This window comes from Aphelocoma coerulescens, chromosome 27 (assembly GCF_041296385.1).
Source record: "Aphelocoma coerulescens isolate FSJ_1873_10779 chromosome 27, UR_Acoe_1.0, whole genome shotgun sequence".
In the NCBI taxonomy this organism is placed as follows: domain Eukaryota; kingdom Metazoa; phylum Chordata; class Aves; order Passeriformes; family Corvidae; genus Aphelocoma; species Aphelocoma coerulescens.
This window is the reverse complement of record NC_091040.1, coordinates 2,983,856-3,004,397: the sequence shown is the minus strand read 5'-3', so window position 1 is coordinate 3,004,397 and position 20,542 is coordinate 2,983,856. Positions and strand designations below refer to the sequence as shown.

Sequence of the window (20,542 nt, the reverse complement as noted above, 5' to 3'; positions counted from 1 at the left end):
TGCCCCTCAGCACAGAGGATTTCCTGGAATCTTCCCAGAATCTCCACGTGTGAGAGGGTGAAGGAATTCCCGGTTTGTTCTGATTGCTTCCAAAGCAGCATGTCCAGGGTTTGGAGTAACTTGTAAGTTATCTTAATCTTTTGGAAATACTGCCAAGGCTCAATCCAGTTTCGTACAATCCCATTTCACCTGCCGGCCTGGCTTCTTGGCTCTTTTTATTTCTTTTTTTTTTTTTTTTCCCATGGTTCTCCCAGCAAGGCCCACTTGGGCATTAAACTTCCGTGATAACATGTGAGCTTACAATTCTGTATCAGAGAAACGCTGCTTAGAGTTTAAAGAGCAGCTTATGTGAGAATTCCCTGTGATGCAGCTGGAATTAAGGGCTTTGTGTTCCCAAGATTGTCCTGTTTAAGGGAATATTGAATTTGCTCTGGGCTGAATTCCTTCACTGTACTTTTTTAATTAACCCACTTGAATATTTTATATTTGTGCTAAACTTGATTTTTGTTGAGCTTGATGTGTGATTTCCTGTTACTGATCCATGACGTGGGTGAGTCTTTCAGTGCCAAGTGAATTCCAGGCAGGGATCGTGGGTGGTTCGGGATGTGCAGTGCCGAGCTCCCGGTGTGCAGCAGCTGTGTGTTCAGTTAACCTGGTTGAATGGTTTTCCCCTGGCAGTGATTTACTCCTCCAAAGCAGCAAGAAAATGCAAAGTCCAGCTCTGACCTGACAGTCTGTACTCTTTTCTCTTGTGCAGTGTCGGGGGGGAGCTGGAGGGATGGATGAGCTTTTGGCCTGGAGCCGTGTCCTGATGGGTTTGGTGTGGGGCACTGCCCGTTAGCAGTTTGGTGTTCACATAAAAGGTGGTGTTACAGCAGGGTCTTAGCTGGGAGAGGGCTCTGCTCCCAGAATTCCCTTTTCTCTAGAGCTTGGACAGCACCTTTTTGTCCAGGTGCTCTGTGTGAGTTCAGTCCTGTCTGTGGTGGGTTCTGGAGCACGGTGCTGCCAGGCCCAGTCGCAGGAGGTTGTGCTCTGCCTGGGGTGTGAGGGGAGCAAGAGGCAGTGGGGCTGTGGCTGGTGCTCAGTGAGGGGCAGAGGGACTGTGGCCAGGATCCTGGGCTGACCCCGGCAGCGTGGGGCTGTTGGAGGCCGGAGTTTGCTCGGACAATGGGTGTTTGTGCACACAGGCTGGGCTGTGCCGAGAGAGACCCTCACAGTGACTCTGTGTAACGCCTGATTGACCCTCCCATGGCAGAACAAACCCTGCAGGGGGCTCATTGCACGAGGTGATCGCTGGGAATGCCACGTCTTTGTCTTCCTCCCTCCGAGGGCTGTGTGTGTCCTTCAGCAGGACAGGGATCGGCGCAGGGCCGCGAGGTCCCGGCGGTTCCAGCGGTGACGTTGCCGTCACGGTCCTGCCGTGGTGTTTGGTGAGGATTCTTGACAATCTGCTTTCGTAGAGGGAAAATTTAAGGGCTTAAATTTTAGCACTGCAGAATAGAGTATTTTACAACTTGTTTGAAACTCAGCTTTCTAAGTGAACCAGTGCTGAGTAATACTTTGAAAAACCCGACTCTCCCACGTTTATTCCGATGTCCTTCACACCGGTGTGAGGGATGGAGCCACCCAGGTGCACCGAGAGCAGCTGGGTCCTGGCACTTTTGAGGCTCTGAAATGGTGAGTACCTGGGGAACTGAAATACTGGTCTATGCACATTGATGCTTCCCCAGCTTTCCTGGCACTGTAAATCAGAGTTTACAAGGCCTGTTTAGTGGCATTTTGGATCCATGATGTCTCGTCCTGTGTGTGTGTTGATGTCACATACAGTCTGGGCTGTTCTCAGTCTCCCATTGCTGAGCAGAGCCATGTCCTGTGTCTGTCAGTGGGTTTATTCTCATTTCCCCTTGCCCCAGGGAAGTGTGACCAGCTTCCTTCCTCCCTTCCTTCTCTCCAAGCTGAGTGAGCCCATTCCTTGGAGCACAGGAGTGGAATGGCTCTGCTTCTGGGAGAGAAAATGTATACAGCAGCTATTTATAACCTGTACATGAATGCATGATTTAATGTAGTTAAATATTCATATGGTGAGTGCCAAGACTTTCTACAGAGCGTTGTTACGTGAATCAAAGCGAAGGCAAATGTGTAGACCCATGGAATGGTTTGGGCTGGAAGGCCTTTGAAGGCCATCGAGTCCAACCCGCTGCCATGGGCAGGGACACCTTCCACTAGCCCAGGGTGCCCCGGGCCCTGTGCAGTCCCTGTTTCCCCTGGCACAGAGCAGGCCTGAGCAGGGCTTGGTGGCACCTGGCACCTCAGGGCAGCAGCAGTGTCCAGTGGCACAGTGACCTCCACCATGTCCCAGCATGGCTTGGGGAGACAAAACTCTGCTTCTTTCAAAAAGAATGGGCTCTGCTGTGCACTGCTTGGGGTGTTGTCTCCACACACAGTGGTTCCAGGACATTATCTGTGGGTTGTGGTCGTGTGTAGCTACAGGGAAGCTGAGTGCCAATGCTCCAATCACTCGCAGCCCCACGGGAGCCACCGGCCACAGGGATTTGCTGCAGGCACCACGAATGAGCATCTCCAAGCGATGCTGTGGCTGCGCTGTTTCTGGAAGGACAAAGAGCACATGGAGGTGCAGGCAGTGGTGCTGCCAAAGACCCAGGCATGGTGGGATGGACACGCTTTGGTGTAGATGGACACACTTGGGTGTGACTCTCAGCCTGGCAGCTCCTGCCCAGGGTCTCTGCGGAGGAATGGTTGGTGCTGTGAGAGCTGCTGTGAACAAGAAGGAGCAGAGCTGCTGTGGCTGAGAGCCAGACCGGGCTGGTGTGTCAGGGGGCGTTTTCCACCAGCCGAGCTGGGAGTAGTTGCTCTGAACAGCTCAAGAACTGGCAAGTGGCTGTTGGCGTCTCTGGGAAAGTTGTGAACTACAGAAGATGTGTGAGAAGTGTGGCTGTGGGCAGAGCTGGCGTGTGGGGGCTCTGCTGTGGTACTGCAGTATTGGCAGGGAGATCAGGAATTGTGTGGCTGTTAGGCTTTCCCTTGGGTTGGAAAGCTGTGAAGTCCATTCAGGAGGTTCTGGCCACCCTCTTAAGGCTCCTTGTTGCTCTGGCTGCACAGGAACCTACCTGGTTTGTTTTTGATCCTGTGAGCGTTCAGTGAGCAGGATCCCCAGTGCTGATGACTGCTGGCTGTTGTAAATGCAGAAATCCAAGTTGGAAAACAGGAAAAAGACAGATTGTTCAGGGACAAGAGTATTATCCATGGAGTAGCGGGTCCCTGTGCTCTCTCTGCTGACATACAGAGTGCATGCTGCTGGGCTGTCATGGTGTGACTGACACAGAGGCTGGTGCCAGTCCCTGTCCAGCCACGCTGGCCCTGGATCTGCAGCCATCAAACAGCCACAGGGTTGGGCCATGTGCTGCTTTGCCATTTCCAAATGACTTCCTCACTTTCAGTAATAATTCCAGATATTCTCTTATTTACAATGGATGGTTTTCATCCCATTTAAATTTGTGCCTTGTCCTCTCCCCTCCCCTTCTCCAGGGAACAGGACAACTGTGTGCTGCACCTACCCATGTCCCTGGAGCAGTTCTGGTCCCCAGGCAGCTGTGGCAGGGCTGTGACAGGGGCAGGTGGCAATAGCTGGTGGCTGTCCCAGCCCTTGGCTCTGTGGGGTCACTGTGGGTCCATGCATGACTGTGGGAGCTGATGTGAAATGCTTTGGCCTTCCTGGCCAGGCCTGGCTCTCTCCACTCCCACCGTCATGGATGGGGTTATCCCTTCTTGGAGCAGTGCTGGGCATTTTCCCTTACCCAGATCTGAGCTTGGAGGGACAGCTCTGGTCTACGGCTGGGAGCTGGGACACTGCACCTGAGCTGGAGCACCAGGGGTGGCCCAGGGGGGCAGGATCCGTGGGGAGCCTCCAGCAGGACAAGCAGCCTGGCTGCCCTCCCAGCCTGTCCAACTGTCCCATCCCCATCCCCACTGTCCCTTAATGGCTCGTGTGAACAGCGTGGTGTGAGGTGGCATCCAAGGGGCCGCGTGGGAGCAGCTGGAGCCCCGCAGTGCCCGTGTGTCACAGCATTATGGAATAGTCAGGACAAATCCAGGCACCGATGCGAAGCCACTTGGAGAGGAGCTTGTCCCTGCGCTGCCGTATTTATCTGAATTGGAATTCGGAATGTTTACCTCAGTGTACATAGCTCAACCTTTCCCTGGGAGGAAAGGGGAATTGCATGGAGCAATCACTGTCCCATTGCTTTGCCAAACTCCTCATCCTCTCCCAGCCGGGCTCCGCATCGGTACCGACTGTCCCTCTTGGACCTTTCTAGGATGTGAATGGTAAAAATGTGAATATTTGTTGTTTACTTCCTTAGCAGAACTCCTGATGCCGTGTTTGTATGGGAAATCAGCCTGAGCAGACCCATATGCAATCGGTTTTACTTTATTATAAACTGTATATGATGTACAAACTAATAAAAACTCAAACGACGACAGTGTCACTGTTGTTCTTGAACAGGCAGATGAAGGAGATATTCCAGCTGAGTATTCCAGTGCTGGAGTGACCTGGGTGCTGGGGGTGTGGGCTCAGCCAGCCCCTGAGCCGGTGCTGGCAAATACCTTATAGAGCTTTGGTGGAACAAACCCTTGGAGGTTCTGTCAGAAGAGGCCTTGGCTGAGCCTTGGGCACTCAGCTGCTGCCACTGTGAAAACTTGGAAGGGTTTCTCCATGGAGGGTCACAGGTGCTCTGGGTGGGTTTATAGCTCACTATTTCATGTTATAATGAGAATTTAATCCTTTGCTTTGGAACAGCAGGAAGTATTTTGCTTTCATGGCAGTGTTTGGCACCAGACAAGCACCAAAGCTCTCCCTGCTTTTGGCCTCAACATTCAGAGGAGAAACACTCCTTGTGCTGGCAGCATTGGACTCGGGGTGAGCTGTGCCCAGCGACAGCCCCAGCCCAGGCCACGCCTCAAACACAGTCAGTATTTACAGTGTTAGTGTGGGTTAATGTCACTCTGCTGCTCCCCAGACCCTGAGCCAGAGCAGGAGGTCGAGCTGGGACCTGACCTGGGGCTGTTAGTGGAGCTTTGTGTTAAACAATGCCCAGGAGCCACTGCCCTGCTGGGACAGGGCCTGGCAGAGCACAAACCCAAGTTTCAATAAAACAGATTTAATGACAGAAGTTCTGGGTCAGTAACTTCCAGCCGGGGTTTAGGTTCGAGCAGACGTGAGTTACGTGGTTACAGTGCCTCTGCTTCCTACACTACGGGGTTACTCCAGCCTAACTCTTAACATTCAAGTGCATTAGAGGAAGGGAGTAAAATCTTGCATGAAGTCCAGTTCTGTACTTCAGACATGATTTTAGTTTCTATCAAATAAAATGGAAAAGATGTTAGTTCATCTCTTCCACTCCCTGCCAAGGCAGGATTGTTCCCTACAGGACACGGGATGGTGCTTGGTCCAGCTCAGGTGGAGGGAAGTGGCTGGAGCTGCTTTGCAGGAATTGGCTCCCTGTCCTGATGTTTCACTTGATTCCCCCTAAGTCCATGGCTGGTGTCTTTAAGACGTTGCCTGGCACAGTGCCCTCCTCCTGGCTGTCCCCAGAGCATCTCTGCTGTGAGGGACGGGAGCTGGGATGAGCCCACTGGGCACCTGCGGGACCGGCCTGCGATTAGGGCTGCCAAGACCCGCTGCCCTCAGCAAGGTCTGTCCTTAGGGGCCAAACCCTTGGTAAGGACAGGACTCCTGACAGGAGTGACCCATGCCTGGGTCTTGCTAGGTCTGACCCTGTAATTGGCTGCCAGAACAGCCGATGTCAGTCCCTGGGTGTGGGAGGGGAGGGACATCCTGCAGTTCCCTTGGCTTCAGACCAGCGACTGACAGGCTTTGGTCAGTGCCAACAGGTAAAGATCGAACGATTGTGGTTCAGAGGGGAGCGATAAAAGCCCAGAGCTGATCTTTCTCCAAGGAAGAAAACAAGCAGGACACCCCAGTTGGTTCCCTCCAAAACTCACATTAAAATCTGTGACAGTTTCAGTCAGGAGTTGCTTGTTTTCTTCCTTTTCTGAGGCCGATAACTCCCCAGAGGCTTCACACTGGGGTGGGCAGAAGGGTTGACTTTAGTAAAGGTAGAATTATTTCTCTTTACACTTTTAAGGTTACAGGAGTTACTTGCCTTTTAAAAACAAGCCGAGGAGCTGCCCTGCCCGTGCTCCTAGATGATGGTGCAGGAGCTAAAGGCAGAGCCCCGTTTGTTGGTGCTCTGCGTTGGCACGAGTTTTCCCTTCCCATAGTATCCCGAGAATATCGCCTTCACATCAATCTTTTTAGACAGCACAAGCATCCACATACCGTTATCAAAATACAGCAGTTTCCCTCCTCCGATTTCCCCCACTTGCTCCCCTTTGTTCCCTGCCTTTTCCAGCTTCACAAACTCCAGCAGGTCGAGCCCGGTCTGGACGGCTTCGACGCCGTTGGCGCAGCCGAGGGTGATGTGGGCCCGGCTGCCCCGTGGGAGGTTGTCCGTGGACAGGATCTTGTCGGCGTCCCCGGGCCACAGCAGCAGCTGCTGCTCGCTCAGCTCGATGCGAGCCCCGACAGTCTTTGTGGTGATGAACAGCGCCGAGATGGAGAGGGTGAAGCCTTTGCCATAGGAAGCCTTCACAGCCTGGAGGAGAGGGACACGCACACGGATCAGCATTAGTGCCTGTGGGTGGGGATTCACGGCGCTGCCCTGCGGTCACTGCCCCCAGGCTCAGGGATGTGGCTGCTCATGGCAGCTCTTGCTGTGACATGGCCAAAATACCCAGAGCAAGGAGAAGGTCGGTGCCTGATGTCCCAGCTCTGTGGATTTGGAGCTGGTAACATCTCTGTCCTTCCAATATTTAACCTGGGCTTATGTGCTCTGAAATAATTGATCTGGGAATGTAAATACTTCAATTTATCATCATTCAACTCAAGCTGTCAGAGATGATGCCGGAAGTCATGTGTGATCGGGGAAACTGGGAGTATTTTGTTTGGAAATAGGAAACAATCACCGTCTCCATAATTCTGCTTTTTCTCTTGCACAGGCCACGTGGTCGTAGTTCCTGTCCCTATATTTGGCCTCTTGACTCAAAGCAAAGCCCATCCCCAACCCTTCCCCAGGCTCTTGGACACCCCTCTGGGGAGGGAGGGGACACAGGGGGTGTGGGGAGGAGGTGGGACCCCAACACTCACTTCCTGCTGTGCATATTCCTCGGCTCCGGCTGCTTTTCCAAACTCGGTGTATTTCGTGGTGCAGTGCAGGACCCCAGGTGGCCTCTTCACAAAGTAGCTGGTGAGATCTATTTTTATTTTGGGATCCTCGGTAGCAGAAGGAACTGCAGATACGAGTAAACAATGTCACTGTCCCAAAGTGATCCCCCCGATCACAAGCCCCAGTCCCACCTCGATTCCCTTCCCTACCCCAGCCTTCACATCTCGTCTCTCTGGCTGCTGGGGGAGCACTGGCTGGGAAGCCAAACCCCTCCCTCCTCCCAGGCTCTCCGCAGATGGAGCCAGAGAACAGAAGCTTTTGTGCATCATCGTGGCTCATCTTAAACCTGATGACGTGAGAGTCCCCTAAGGGATGGGATTGTTCAGCCTTTCCAAACCAGGGGACACCCAGGACCCCATGTCCTGCTGCTGCCACCCAAGCCCAGTGCCCTGTGGGGCCAGAGCTAAACAAACTTGGGAAAAACTCTTTAATTTATTTTTACTTACAAAAGCAACTTTGTCAACTATGAACACCAGATTAGTAGCTTTACAAAGCTTTTCTTGTTGACAGCTTTAAAAATTGACTTTAGAAGCTGATCGGACTTGTTAACATCAACAGGTAAAAACGTGTTAAGACAACATAATACATACAGTATTTACTCTCCTTTTTGAAGGCTTTGAGACTCCCAAGCTCATCCAGGAATGCCTGGCCAGCCTTCCTCAGGATCTCCGAACTTCTTTTGCTCAAAAACCACCCAAAATACATGGGGAGGAATTCCTTCTCCAAGCTTGGCTTCATCTTCTTCAGCTCTTCCACGGATAGTTTCCATTGGTTCTTGTCCTTTAGCTGGGGACAATCCAAGCGCCACGGGGTTTTGGGCTCGGCGAAGATGACTTTGTACCGGTACTTGTCAGCAATGTCAAAGATCTGGTCCAGCCGTTCCCGCTCGTGGTGAGTGTCATCCAAAACGATGACGCTGATCTCCCGTTTGCAATAGTCAACTAGATCCTCATCCACCTTGGAGTACTCTTCGGGAATGGAGCTTCTTATCAACGGTGTAATTTTATAGTGATCGACAGAGATGACCTTGCAGGCATCTTTGTACCGATCATGGATGGCCTGGGCGAGGGTGGACTTCCCGCTGCCGGGCAGGCCCCGGAGGATGAAAAAGGTTTTGGATTCTTTGAGTGTGGAGATGGTGTCTTCATCGTCCAGGAATGGGAAGTGCAAACTCTCAGGCCTCTCTTTCGCTGATTGAGTAGACATTTTTCTAAATATTTTAGGCAGGAAAGTGTGACTCTTCTTGGAGAAACCTCTGTTCTGAAATGGAAGGAGAAAACACTTTGCAGGGCAGGAACCCCAGAGACAATGTGGCCCTACTGGGACCTTTAGTGGGAAGGATGGGGCACAGGGAGCATCTGCCCCACACTCCCTCACTTGGGTGCCCTGCTCAGCTGACACCTCCTCCCACAGCTGCTCTGGCTGGTCCCACAGCAGGGACCTGCATCCCACCCAAGGGCTGAAGGTTCAGCCCTGCTCTGGCCTCAGCAGCTGCAGCCCTGCCCTGCCAGGAAGGGGTTTCTCAAGCACCATGAGCTGCCACAAAGCCCCAGCCCAGGCAGGGCTCCTCCTGTGGCACATTTAGTCTGAACGCTTGAACAAAACCCTGTGGCTGCCGGATGCGAAGGCAGGGACCCGTGGAGGAGCCCAACGGGAACCGAAAGTCCCAGCAGGTTGAGAGCTGCCACGCTCTCATCCCTTCACCTGAATCACAAACCCCTTTCCCAGGGAAGAGGCTGTTTCCTAGAGCAGCCCGCAGGGATGACGCTGTCTCTGTCTGAGCTGCCTGAGGAGCAGCAGCTGAGCGCCTCGCAGGAGGGAATTCGGGCTCCTCTCGGGAGGGAATTCGGGCTCCTCTCGGGAAGAGCAACTGAGACAGCTTGCAGGAAAGCCAAACCTCTCCCAGCAGCCGCTAGGTAGAACTCGAAAGTGAAACCTCGAGTGCTGGAGGAAACGAAACACTCATGGCTGGCAGCAGTGAGCGGAAAATGCCGCTGGGAGCTGGCACGGGCTCTCCCTCCCCTCCTGCCAGCAGTTCTGGTAAGTGGAATCCCAGATTAATTCCCAGTAGGGCCTGGGAAAACACGGGACTGAAAGGAAACGAGGGATTTCTTCAGCTGTGCAAGTCCTCAATAGCATCAACGAGACAGACACTGTTTTTTGGGTCAATACATGAAGTTTCCACCTCCCCAGCTGCCTGTAGGCTAGTCCAGCCTGGGACCCACTGGACCTGCTGAAGCCAAAGATCATGGGAGTGATGCTCAGGAGTGAATTTTGCCTTTGATGCAAAAATTGAGAGGTTTTACATAAAACATAAATGCTCTGCCTGGGCCAGAAAAATGTTTTTCCAGTTTGCGGAGTGATGCTGTTTTAAAAAAACACTTTTCAGGTGTTGAATTTCCCCATCTCCTTGTTCCAGAAGGTGCAGATGGGTTTGGTTCCAAATGCCCTGGGAGCAGGACCCCACAGTTCCCACGGGCACTGCCTGTCCTGGGGTCAGCTGCAGCCTCGCACCCAGGCGGGGACACACGGGCCCCCGAGAGCAGCAGGGAGCTCCGGGCTCCCCAGCGACCCCCGTGCTGCCTTCCCCGCGGGCTCGGGGCTCAAAGTGCTCACACAGGAGGAAGCCGCTGAGTTACCTGGGGCGCTGCTCCTCCTCGCAGCGCAGGTGCCCCGCTTGCCAGGGGACAGCACGGCCGGAGCCGGGGCTGCGGTGCCCCCGGGCCGGGCTGTCCCCGCACCGGGCTGTCCCGCGGGCGGGGACCGGAGCCGCTGTTCTGCCGCGGCAGCTGCTGAGGGGACTGAGGCGCTTTTCAGCCCCGTGAACAAAGGAACAATCGCGGCCCCCCCCGGGCTATTGTTCGCCGCCGGCTCGGGGACAACGGGCGCCTTCACGGCCCGGGCCGGGCGGACAAAGGCTCCGCAGAGCCCGGGGGAGCGGGGTCTCGCCGGACAATCTCCCATTGAGCCGGGCCCGGCCCCCCCGCCGCCCCCACAAAGCTCCCGCTTGTGTCCGGCTCCCCACGGAACAGGGGCTCGCGTGGAGGGAGCGATCGCCCCCGGACCCGAGTTGCCCGTGCCCCGCCAGCCCCCAGGGTGTCCCGGGACCCCCGGGACGGAGCCACGGGCCCCCGGGGCCGTTCTCGGGGCCCGGCCGCCTCCGCGCTCCCCCAGCCCCAGCCCCACGTGTCGGCGATGCCGCCGGTGCTTCCGCCCTCCTGGGAATCGGAACCGCCGCCCGGGCAGAGCGGCGGCCCCGACCCCAGTCCCGATTCCAGTTCCAGTCCCAGTCCCGATCCCAGTCCCCATCCCACCGGCCGCACTTACCATGGTGAGGGCAGCGGCTCCGGGGCGGCCGCCGGTGCGGAGCGGCGCGGCGGGGAAGCGGCTCTGGGGCGGCCGCGGCCGCGGCTCCTTTCATAGCCCCAGGGCCCGCCCGCCCCCGAGGGCCGGGCCGAACCCTCCCCGGGGCGGCGGGGGGGCCCCGGGGCTCAGGCCCCCGCCCCGCCCGGCAGCTCCGCGCCGCGGAGGAGCCGGTCCCGGGGTTGCTGCCGGGACCGTCCTGAGCCGCGGCGGGGCCGGGGCCGCGAGAGGGGGGTACGGGGCGGGGGGAGGCTGCGCGCTGAGTACGGCGGCGGCTCAGACCAGCTCTTCCCTGCTAGGGACACACCACTCCAGTGCTAGGTATGGCTCTTATTCAATATTTATTTAATCTTCCCCCCTCGGCTCTACTTTCCCCCATTGCTCTCCTTTATTTCCTTGTCTGTTTCCCCCTCTTTAATGTTTCCATCTGCTTCTATTTCGTTTCTGGCTTCCTCTTTTGGCTTTTAATCCTTTGGCTTTTCATCTTGGTTCTCCGTGAGTTGTTCCTCTTTTTCCTTCTCTTCCACATTCTCAATGGTAATTGTTACGTTTTCACTGCTGATGGAACGATCTGGGAAGGAAAAAGGAAACTTACGCCACGTTCTAGCACTCAGCAGTTGGGCACCAGAAAGACCCCCGGACTCCCTTGCCCTCACCAGGAATCTCTCACTCCCGACTAGGTTCTGGGACGGCAGGTGCTGGGCTGCACGGTCTGAGGAGACCAGCCCCGGGGGTTGCGGGCACAGAGCCCTGCCAGGATCCCCCCACCGACCCCCAGGAGGGGCGGGGCAGGGCTGGAGTGTCGGGCTGCAGGGGACCCTCGGGGAGCGCTGCCATCTCCCGCTCTAAGCTGGGCACGGCCGGATCTGGGAGCGCAGCTGGAGCAATGCTGGACTTCCACCAAGATTTTAATTCAATACTTGCAAGGAAATGGGTGCTGTGGGAATTCTAAGGTGCTGCTGATGTGCAGAACAGGAAAGTGTGGTTTTTTTCCATTTCTGGGCGCAGAGGTGTGAACGACAAGTACCTTGCTGTGAGGGAACCGTCGTCGCTTCTTTGTGGCTTTTTTTCAGCTCTGCAATGAAGCTTTTGCTCACATTATCCAAGGCCTGAAAGGGATGTGGTTCTTAATGAAAGCCCCAGAAATGCAGCTACATACCCAATATTTCCCTGTTTTCTTTTGCTCTCTGCTATCGTTATGAAGTCCTTTCCTACTGTAAAACTGCATTTCTACTGCATTTTTATGGCATTACTGGCTGGAGCATCCAGCTGGGATAACAGCTCCTCACAGATGCTGCCCAGGGCTCCTCCTCCCCGCAGCAGCCCCCTTACCGCAATGATGCCATTTTGAGCAGCTTCACTGGGCACAAGCTTCGCCTTCTCCAGAGCCCTTTCAAAATTCATGATTGCAGAACGGTAATCTTTCAATTTCACTGGAACAGACAAGGATATCCGCTGGTTTAGCCCAGCATCAGGAGAACAGCAAGAAAAACTGCTTGAACTGAGCAGTTGCTTTGGCTGTTAAATCCCAGAGATGTTTTCAGACCAGCTTCTCCACCCTGAGAGCAAAACCTGTGCCCACATCTTTACCTTGTGCCTGTGCCACCAGCACGGTGGCATGGAGCTGCCACTCCACATCTCCGTCTTCATCTGCTGACTGCAGGGACTTCTGGCCGTAATCTTGGGCTTCTTCAGCTTTATCCAGCTCGAGGTAGCACCGTCCAATTTCATGGAACAGCCAGGCCTTCTCCAGGCTGGATTGGGCCAGTGGAATCTTCTCCTCCCAGCTTCAAGCAGATTAAGACAAACATTCCTTTACCAACCCTCACTGGGTACAGTTACGACTCAATCACTGCTTTGATAGCAAAGGGTTCAGGTGTGAAAACTTCCCCAGATCGAGCTGCAGTGAGAACACACAGCTGAAGAGCTGTGCCCTGGGTCACTCCAACCCCTGATGCCCTTCCTGCTGGGCTGTACATACGTGTTGATGGCCTGCTGGAACCTGCCGATTCGGGCATACACGTGGCCGATGTTGTCCAGGGCCCGGGACACGGCGTCCGTCAGAGCGCTGCAGTGGGGAGACAAAGGGATTGTGGCACTGACATCGTCCTGTTCCTCACCCACTCTGGGTTTCTTCAGCCTCATGGTCCCTTTGGTGCCCTCCATGCCCTCAGGGAAGCATTGGGAAGTAAAGGGCCCAGGTCAGGCTGAAAGTCATGAAATCAAGGTTGATTTTTGATTTTATCTACAGGTCTGGCAGCTGACTCCATGAGACACATGGGAAATGGTTTAGCTTTGCTTTTGATTATTACTAATTTTTGTGCAAACCTGGCAGTCCTTGGGAAAATCTTTCCACTTTTCTTTGCCTCCGTTTCCCTCTGTGTCCCTGACACTCGTGGATGATTTCTGTCTTTCACAGCAACAGACCCAAAAAGGTGTCTGCAGTGTGTCTGCAGGCTCCTGACACCAGCCCTGATCCTGTGCTTGGACTGAGCTTTGCTCCATGCTACAGGCAGCTCCTTCTGTAATAATGGAGCCTGTGGGCTTTAATTTTTTTCTTAATTATCCTCGTTCTCAGCTTCAGAAGCGCCTCTGCCGACCCTTACCTTAGAGATGAAAAAGCCTATGCGAGGAGCAGATAAATATGATGGGAGTAATGGAATCACAGTCCGGTTGGGGTGAGATCCAGCTCAAACCCCCTTCGCGGGGTCATTAACGCGAGTCATTAACGAGTCATTAGCGGCGTTTCCAGGTGCAGCCGCCAGAGGGCGCGGCCCGCCCGTCACCGCCGGTCCTTAAAGGCAACTTCGCGTGGAGAGCGATCCCAAACCCAGCTATCTCCTCCCGCCTCTCTCCTGCCAGTTCCTGCCTTTACCTGGCGCACTCGGGGACTGGGATCACCAGGAGACAGGCAACCTTCTCCTAAACCAACACTCGTTTCCAAAAGGACTTTTGAAAATGAGAAACAACCACTCAGTGACATTTTGACAGCCCAGTGCACTACTGACAAAAATAAATCCCAAATCACTTCAAGCTACTGTTCCGTGTTTTCTGCTATGCTTTGCAAACTCTTGCTAAATCTAAGACCACATTTTGCTCCTCTGTGGTTCAGCTGGAAGAGCCGTGGGATGTGTCTGGTGCAGACAGGCAAGTGCACCTGGAAGAGAACTTTATTTCAAGCCATGCTTAACGGTCTGTATGAAAAGGGGTTTAAGACAAAATGTAGCAGAAAACTGGTGCAATTTTGAGCCTGATCTTCCTGAGAAGGAAGTGCCTGCTCAACGCTCAAGTGCTGAGACTGGGACTTGTGCTCTTTTGCTTTGCTTCAGTAGATGTTTCAATGTGCCCTGTGCCATGGGTCCTTAAAAATCTGCTTCAGGCTCCTTATTTTTGAAATAATGAAGATAAAAAGTCACCACAGACCCTAATACTTGGGCAGAGCTGAATGTGTAGTCCTGTTAAACTCACAGGTGATAATTACATTACCTAATGCTAAAACACCCCCACAGAGGTACTTTCCCCTTTCCCCACCCACCTGAACTACACAGAACTCACTTCTTCCTGGCAAAATCCAGATCCATCTTATGGCTGTGCAAAGCTGCCTCCATCTGTCCCATTGCCAAGTGTGCCTTCCCAATGCAGCTGTGGAGGTTCCCAATCAGTTCATTCTTGTTGGGAACTTCCTCCTCTGTCCACCCTTGTATCTTTCTCAGCATACGCTCAGCTTTCCTGCAGCTTTCCTCAGCGGAGCCTCTGGCCAGACCTGGGGACAGGGAGCAGAGTTTGACACTGGAGTGTGACACAGAGACATTGAGAAGTTGTGAATTCCCCATCCCTTGAAGTGTTCCAGGCCAGTTTGGACAGGGCTTGGAGCAACCTGGGATAGTGGAAAGTGTCCCTGCCCATGGCGGGGGGGTGGAATGGGGTGAACTTCGAGGTCCCTTCCAACCCAAACCATCTCAGAATTCTGTGATACCCAGGAAGTGAGGCCTGGTGAAGTGGGTTACCCTCAGACAAAGCTTGGGAATAGTTAGAGCTCCCAGAGCAGTGGGAGGCACTCAGCTTCCAGCCAGGAACCTACACAACTCGATGTCCTCCATATCCTTTGCGATGGATCTGCCAATGTCAGATGATTTCCGTTTCTTGTCCTGCAGCCTCCCCTGCCGCAGCAGCTTGCGCTCGTACACCCGGGCGTACATCGGCTTCTGCTGCTGCCAGAAGTCCCGGCGGTGGTTCAGGTAGGAGATGCCATCCAAAACCAGGTCCATGACTTTGATCCCCTGCCTTGTGCTGCTCTGCATCAAGTCTGGAAATAAGATAAGGTAGAACCCAGGTGAGAATCAACAGACCTGAGCTGCAGCTCAGTGGGGAATTGATTGGGAACGTTTTCCTGCTCTGACACAGACAGTGCTGGAAATGAAAGCGTCCCGTGCTCCTCAGAGCTGAGGTGATGGGGGAGTTAACAAAAAACTCTGTTACCCATCCTGTGTGGTTCAGTGAGCTGAGCTGGTGTTCCAGCCCTGTATCTGCTCCCTTCCCTGCTGATCAGAGCCAAGAAGGGGCCCAGAAAGCAGGGCCAGCTGTGCTATTCTCTGGGACAGAACATCTGTATGGCACATCTGTATTGACAGGGCACTTTGAACAGTGCTGTGGATCAGGCTGGCAGATGGAAACTGAGAGGGCTTTTACCTGCCTGGAAACCAGACCGCCCACATGTATAATTAATGCTGGCAATACCACAAAACCTGTGAGCAGACCAAATCTTAACCACTTCTCTATTTCTGGGTGAAAAGTTCCCTAGAAATATGACTAAAGGAGAATCATCTGTGTGCCTTTTTCTAAAATAAGATACTTCTCCAATTCCTGCATCCTTGACCTTAACAGCATTTATAACAAACCCACAGAGGAGTCACAGCCCCATGAGCTGACACTTGCCTGTGTCCCCACCACTGAGAGCACCATGTGCTATGTGAGCTCTGGTACAACTAAGGAAGAGTCACAGGGATATAAAAGAAGAAGAGAAATAAAGAATCATTTTTAAAAGGATGAAAGAAAAATAGAATCTGCTGAGAAGGAGAAACACCTTCATCCTTGAGCAACTTCTCCAGGTATGCCTTGTCAGCATAAAGCTCTCCCAGAAGCTGTCGCTCTGTTTTCGGACTCTGCTTCTTCGTCCGTTTTTGATCCTTAGTTGGTTTGTTCTGTTGTTGCTGGTTGTCTTTTTTTCTCTGCAGCTAGAAAAAAGCAAAAGGAGTTGGGGGACATCAGTGGGGAACACTGGGATGAGCAGAATTCTGTTTACATTCCATATAAGACAGCTAATTTTTTTAATTAAAGCGAAAAGTCAGTGTCTCACCAGCTGCTTTGGCTATGAAATTCTGCAGCCAGTTGTGCTCCCTGGGGACCACAAGGGTGTTATAGAAAGGGCAAGAACTAGTTCTGGCCTCTCAGAGGAACAAGACACTACTGCAATGGAGCACCCAAAAGTGAAGCAATAGAGAAAAGTGTCCATTATCAAAACTGTGACCCTTAAACATCAGGTAAACCCAAAGTCAATACTGGAGCTCACTGTACCCTCCTCGACCTCTGGGCTGTTACTCATTAGCCTCGGATGGGTGACTGGCAATACCCCCAGATATGGGCTGGAGAAGAAATTCCAAGCTGGGTTTTGTTACTCCATGGTGACTCTTCCTGCCCTTCAGAAGCCTTCCCCTTTAAATTCTGGGTGGCTTGAGCCAGACCTGCATTAGAAGCAGGTGAGAAACACTCTCATGACAGGCCAGTATGTTTTAATGCTCAAGAGGCCCTTCAGCAGGCCCACTGCTCCCACAGCCGTGTCCCTGTGGGGACTGTCACCCCTCAGGTGCCCATTTCAGGCAGTTTTAGCATTACAACAACTCTAGAAGCTTCTTCAGGAAGAGCCCCATGCTGTACCTCTGCCTGCCTGCTCACGAAGCACAGCTCCTCTGTGTTCTCCAGCTTCACTGCGGATGGATCTGCAGACACAGAGGAGTCCGTGTTAGTGGCCCACAGCAGCCATGCAGGGTGTTGTGAGTAAAATGCCCATCAAGGTGCCAAGCCCAAAGTATTTGGTTTCAACCAAAGCTTTTCTAACTCTTTCCCATGGAATACGGGTGTTGGTGTGTTCTGGAAGCAGGGAATGCAGCTCATCCACTAGCTCCTCTTGGGATTTTAATTCACACAGCACAGGGGGCTCCTGTTGCAATATTCCTACAGACAGGGTACATCCTGCACGGAAACTGAAGAAGGAGAAGGATGCAGGTTCTTCTGGGGGATCACAGCTGAAGCATAAAATTGAAAGAAATGCATTTTAAAGGTTTGTGCACTGATTAGGGCAAAATACCCGTTGTGTTTTCACTGACGCCCAGTTCTACCGTCTGTCTGCACCCTGGGAGGGGAGAGTGAGGAACAGCTCTTTGTTTGTTCTGGGGGAAGGACAGAGCTTCCAAGGCTGCTGCAGAATTCCCTTAGGCACAACCATAGCCCAGGCCAGCAGCACAAACACAGGCGGATTACGGGAGCAGGTGTTCCTGATCCTTCCAGGTAAAGCAGAGTCAGGGAAGCAGTTTGGGGATGGACCCTGTTAATGTGTGTGCATTTCCCAACTATTCAAACATCTAAATCCGTGCTGACGTGTTTCCATGCTTCCCTGCATCTCAGAGCTATTGACTGATTTAAAGTAAGTTTTCTAGTTTTTTAATCCATTCCTGTGCCTGCAGCCCAGGGGCTCAAAGGTGGTTAAGAGTTCTTGGCTTGGGATACTGAGCTGGGAAGATTTCAGCTGGGAGCTGTGATGATATTTGAGCATTGTGCTAAGCTCAGGAAGCAGAAGGAATGGAGGAAAGCAAGCCAGATCTGGAAATCTTCCCTGTTTTCTAAATAACTATCCCATATGAAAGTGCTGCGGGCTCTGGTGCCACCAGCACATGTTAATCCCTGGCACTGGGGGAGGGCTGAAATTTTGAAATTTTGGGAGAGGGAGGCCCTGGCCTATCTGGGGATCTGTGTAGGGTGTGAGCGGGGCATGCCAGGAGCTGGGCAGGGACAGCCTCCGGGATCCACCGGAGCGGTTCCAACCCGCCGGACAGGTTTGGCAGCCCCAGATGAGCCCTGCATGGGTGCTCCACTCACGTGTCAGAGGTGGCAGCCCCAGGTGAGGTGTGTCTGGTCCCCACAGTGGGGCACGTCCTGTCCATGCCCGCTAGCAGAGCTGAGAGAAAAAACTAAGAGAAAAGGGACAAGTTTTCAGTTTGTTTTGAACCCCACGAGGTCCTTGGCCTTTCCTGCCTCTACAGGACCTGCTCAGTGATCTGAGCCATGAATGATGAAAGCAGAGCTCGTTACAAGAGTCAACAGTTTCACTGATCTTGTGCAATGAAAACTGGAGGAGAGTCAGGATTTCAGGAGGCCAGTCTGAGGTAGCATGGCATATTTCCTTCCAAACTTTGAATACAGGGATAAAGGTCTCAAAATGGATTCTGTAATTAGTGCTGGAGGTAGATCATAGGATCATAGAATCCCTGAATGGTTTAGATTGGAAGGGACCTTAGAGCTCATCCAGTTCCATCCCCTGGAATTCCACATCCCATGGGCAAAGACACCTTCCATTAGACCAGGTTGCTCCAAGCCATGTCCAACCTGGCCTTGGAAATTTCCAGAGATGGGGCAGCCACAGCTGCTCTGGGCAACCTGTGCCAGGGCCTCCCCACCCTCACAGGGAAGAATTTCTTCCCAATATCCCATCTAACCCTGCCCTTGGGCAGTGGGAAGCCATTCCCCCTTGTCCTGGCACTCCAGGCCCTTGTAAATAGTATTTCCAACTTTCTTGTCAGCTCCCCTCATGTACTGGGAGGCCACAGTCAGGTCGCTGATGAGATGAGCTGCTCTGGTCTGTATTCCCTGGAATGTTTCCATGATGATTTTGGAAAATGGAGTGTCAGGATTTACCTACAGAACTAAAGGGATCAGACACTGTGTATGTACAGGGCAGAAGTAAAGAACAAAAGAAAAAAAAGAGCAGGATTGGCTCTTTGTGGTGCTTCCTGCTGCTTCTGGATTTATCTGCCACAAATAACATGGGCCCAGAAGCAGAGAGACTCTGGTGGGGGGCTCTTGGGTCACTTGCAGAGCTGATTTGCCATCAGCTGGGCCCTGAACAGCATCATCCGGGCTCACGGGGGCCAGAAAGTGACACTTCTTACTCCCAAGGCAGTTGATAATCGCCTCCTCGGCCTTGTTGATGCCCAGCTGGAATTTGTGAATATCTGGGCGGAGCCTCCGGCCTCGGTGGTAAAACACCAGCGCGAACTCAAAGTCCCCCATGGTGTACAGTGTCTCTGCTTTTTGGTAAAGCCCCTAAAATGACATTTGGGAAACGAAATTATTAAAATGAGGGAAAACTTTCATGGATCTCAAGTAACTCCTGCCAGGCAGAAGTGAGAGCCTAGGGCTGTAACAACTTGCAGACATTAAACCCCAAACCTGGAGGTGCCTGAGCACCTCAACAGCTCCGAGAGCAATAGAAATCTCAGGAGTGTTTGGAGTGAGCTCTTTCCTCACAGCTCTGCCTCAGACCCTCCAGAGTCTCCCAGATCCAGGCCAGCCCTTGGCCACCCCCCTCCTACCACTTCAGCTGGTTACCTCGGGGAATGTTTTGTCAATTTTGAGCGAGGCTTCAGCATCTTTCAAGGAGTTTTCTGTGTCTCCAAGTTTCAGGAAACACTTGGAGCGGGTGATAAGGCAGTGCTTGTCTCCTGCCCTCAGTTTCAGCGCCTGGAACCACAGACATGGACACATCACCAGTGCTGGCTCCACACCACAGATACACAATTGCAGGTATTTGATGCCACCTGCACAGTTCCCACATGGATCTTGACGACGGAGGAGGATAAAACCACAAGGTTTTTACTGAAAAGAGTCTTCTCTTGTTGTTCACAGGTTCTCTGTGCTGCAGGCGCTGCCCTGTCCCTGAACTGCCCTGTCTGGGTCACCCCCTCGTGCCGAGACCTTCTGGGGACACGTCCCTCCGTGCCTTCCCCTCTTGCCATGGGTCCCCCCCGCCTGAACCGAGCGGCGGCCCCACCCCGAGGCCCCTCCCGCCGCGTGCAGCTCGGTGCCCTCGGGCCGCGGCGCCCTCACGTCATTGAAGCAGCCCAGAGCCTTGTCGTGCTGGCCGCGCCGGCTCAGGGCTGTTCCCTCGGTCATGAGACTCCCGAAAGTGACGATGGGCAAGGTCTCATCCTCCGCCATGGCTGCGCTGCGGCGCCGTTGCCGAGCAACGGTTACCGGGCAACCACCGCTTCCGGTGCTCTGCCCCGCCCCGGAAGTGACGGGCGCGCCCGGACGGTGCCCACGTGGGGTCCCGGTGTCCCGGTCTCGGCTGCGGCCCGGCGCTCGCTACCGGCGGGTCCTCGCCGAGCTTCTGAGCTGACCCGACTCCGTGCCCGTGGGGTTCTGTTCTCCCACCCGCGTTCGCGGAGCCCTGCGCGGCCAGGAGGGGTGGGAGCGCGGCCGCTCGGTACAGCCGCGGTGCCTCGGCGGTGGCCGAACGCCGGGCAGAGCCGCTTCCTCTGCCCCGCCGGGTAAAGCGCGTGTGTTCCGCAGGCGCAACACGAGGGCAGCCACCGTCTCCCTACAGTCGCTAATGGTTTGGTGCTCGCGGCTGGCCCCGGTACCGGTTTCAGCGCTGAGGGGGCCAGTCCTGGCTGAATAAATGACGAACGGGAGATGCTGCTGGGTCACTCCTGTCAGCTCTTCAGTCCTGACTTTATTTTGGCGCTGGGTCAGGCCCTGCGCCAAGATTTGTGCTTGAAACACTTTGTTCCTGCCAAGTGACTCAGAGTAAGGGCGGGGGG

The 20,542-nt window shown here is 53.8% G+C and overlaps 2 protein-coding genes and 1 long non-coding RNA gene across 5 annotated transcripts; 1 reads left to right on the top strand and 2 right to left on the bottom strand.

Annotated features, from left to right (window-relative positions):
• Positions 1-54: 54 nt before the first annotated feature.
• CNP (2',3'-cyclic nucleotide 3' phosphodiesterase) lies at positions 55-10,735 on the bottom strand. Its single transcript, XM_068996800.1, has 4 exons — positions 10,632-10,735; positions 7,895-8,564; positions 7,226-7,368; positions 55-6,674 (listed from the first exon to the last, which is right to left on the bottom strand). The coding sequence occupies exons 1-4, from the start codon at positions 10,632-10,634 to the stop codon at positions 6,222-6,224; spliced, it is 1,269 nt and encodes a 422-aa protein (XP_068852901.1). The 5' UTR covers positions 10,635-10,735; the 3' UTR covers positions 55-6,221.
• A 166-nt stretch (positions 10,736-10,901) lies between these two features.
• Positions 10,902-19,713, top strand: LOC138099419 (uncharacterized). Of its 3 annotated transcripts, XR_011146716.1 has the most exons (4): positions 10,909-10,988; positions 14,822-15,000; positions 19,398-19,523; positions 19,626-19,713. It is a non-coding gene; the product is annotated as an uncharacterized lncRNA (long non-coding RNA). The 3 variants fall into 3 exon arrangements; XR_011146717.1 differs by lacking the exon at positions 14,822-15,000 and having other exon boundaries at positions 10,902-10,988; XR_011146718.1 differs by lacking the exons at positions 10,909-10,988; positions 14,822-15,000 and adding an exon at positions 15,688-15,775.
• ODAD4 (outer dynein arm docking complex subunit 4) lies at positions 11,002-20,418 on the bottom strand. The gene is made up of 12 exons (XM_068996623.1): positions 19,827-20,418; positions 19,329-19,460; positions 18,890-19,043; positions 16,602-16,663; positions 15,751-15,901; positions 14,749-14,973; positions 14,223-14,430; positions 12,649-12,735; positions 12,258-12,454; positions 12,000-12,100; positions 11,695-11,776; positions 11,002-11,238 (listed from the first exon to the last, which is right to left on the bottom strand). Exons 1-12 carry the CDS (start codon positions 19,935-19,937, stop codon positions 11,132-11,134), a joined length of 1,617 nt encoding a protein of 538 aa, XP_068852724.1. The 5' UTR covers positions 19,938-20,418; the 3' UTR covers positions 11,002-11,131.
• Positions 20,419-20,542: the final 124 nt, after the last annotated feature.

Bases quoted from the DNA above. Each gene is read 5' to 3' on its own strand.
- ODAD4 (XM_068996623.1), bottom strand. From the start codon at position 19,937: ATGGCGGAGGATGAGACCTTGCCCATCGTCACTTTCGGGAGTCTCATG. The intron at 16,664-18,889 runs GTAAGAAGTGTC...CTGTGTCTGCAG, and splicing joins GATTATCAACTGCCTTGGGA to ATCCATCCGCAGTGAAGCTG. The intron at 11,777-11,999 runs GTAAGGGGGCTG...CATCCCTTTCAG, and splicing joins CTCAAAATGGCATCATTGCG to GCCTTGGATAATGTGAGCAA.
- CNP (XM_068996800.1), bottom strand. The intron at 7,369-7,894 runs GTATGTATTATG...TCGTATCTGCAG, and splicing joins CAAAAAGGAGAGTAAATACT to TTCCTTCTGCTACCGAGGAT. The intron at 6,675-7,225 runs GTGAGTGTTGGG...CCTCTCCTCCAG, and splicing joins AGGAATATGCACAGCAGGAA to GCTGTGAAGGCTTCCTATGG.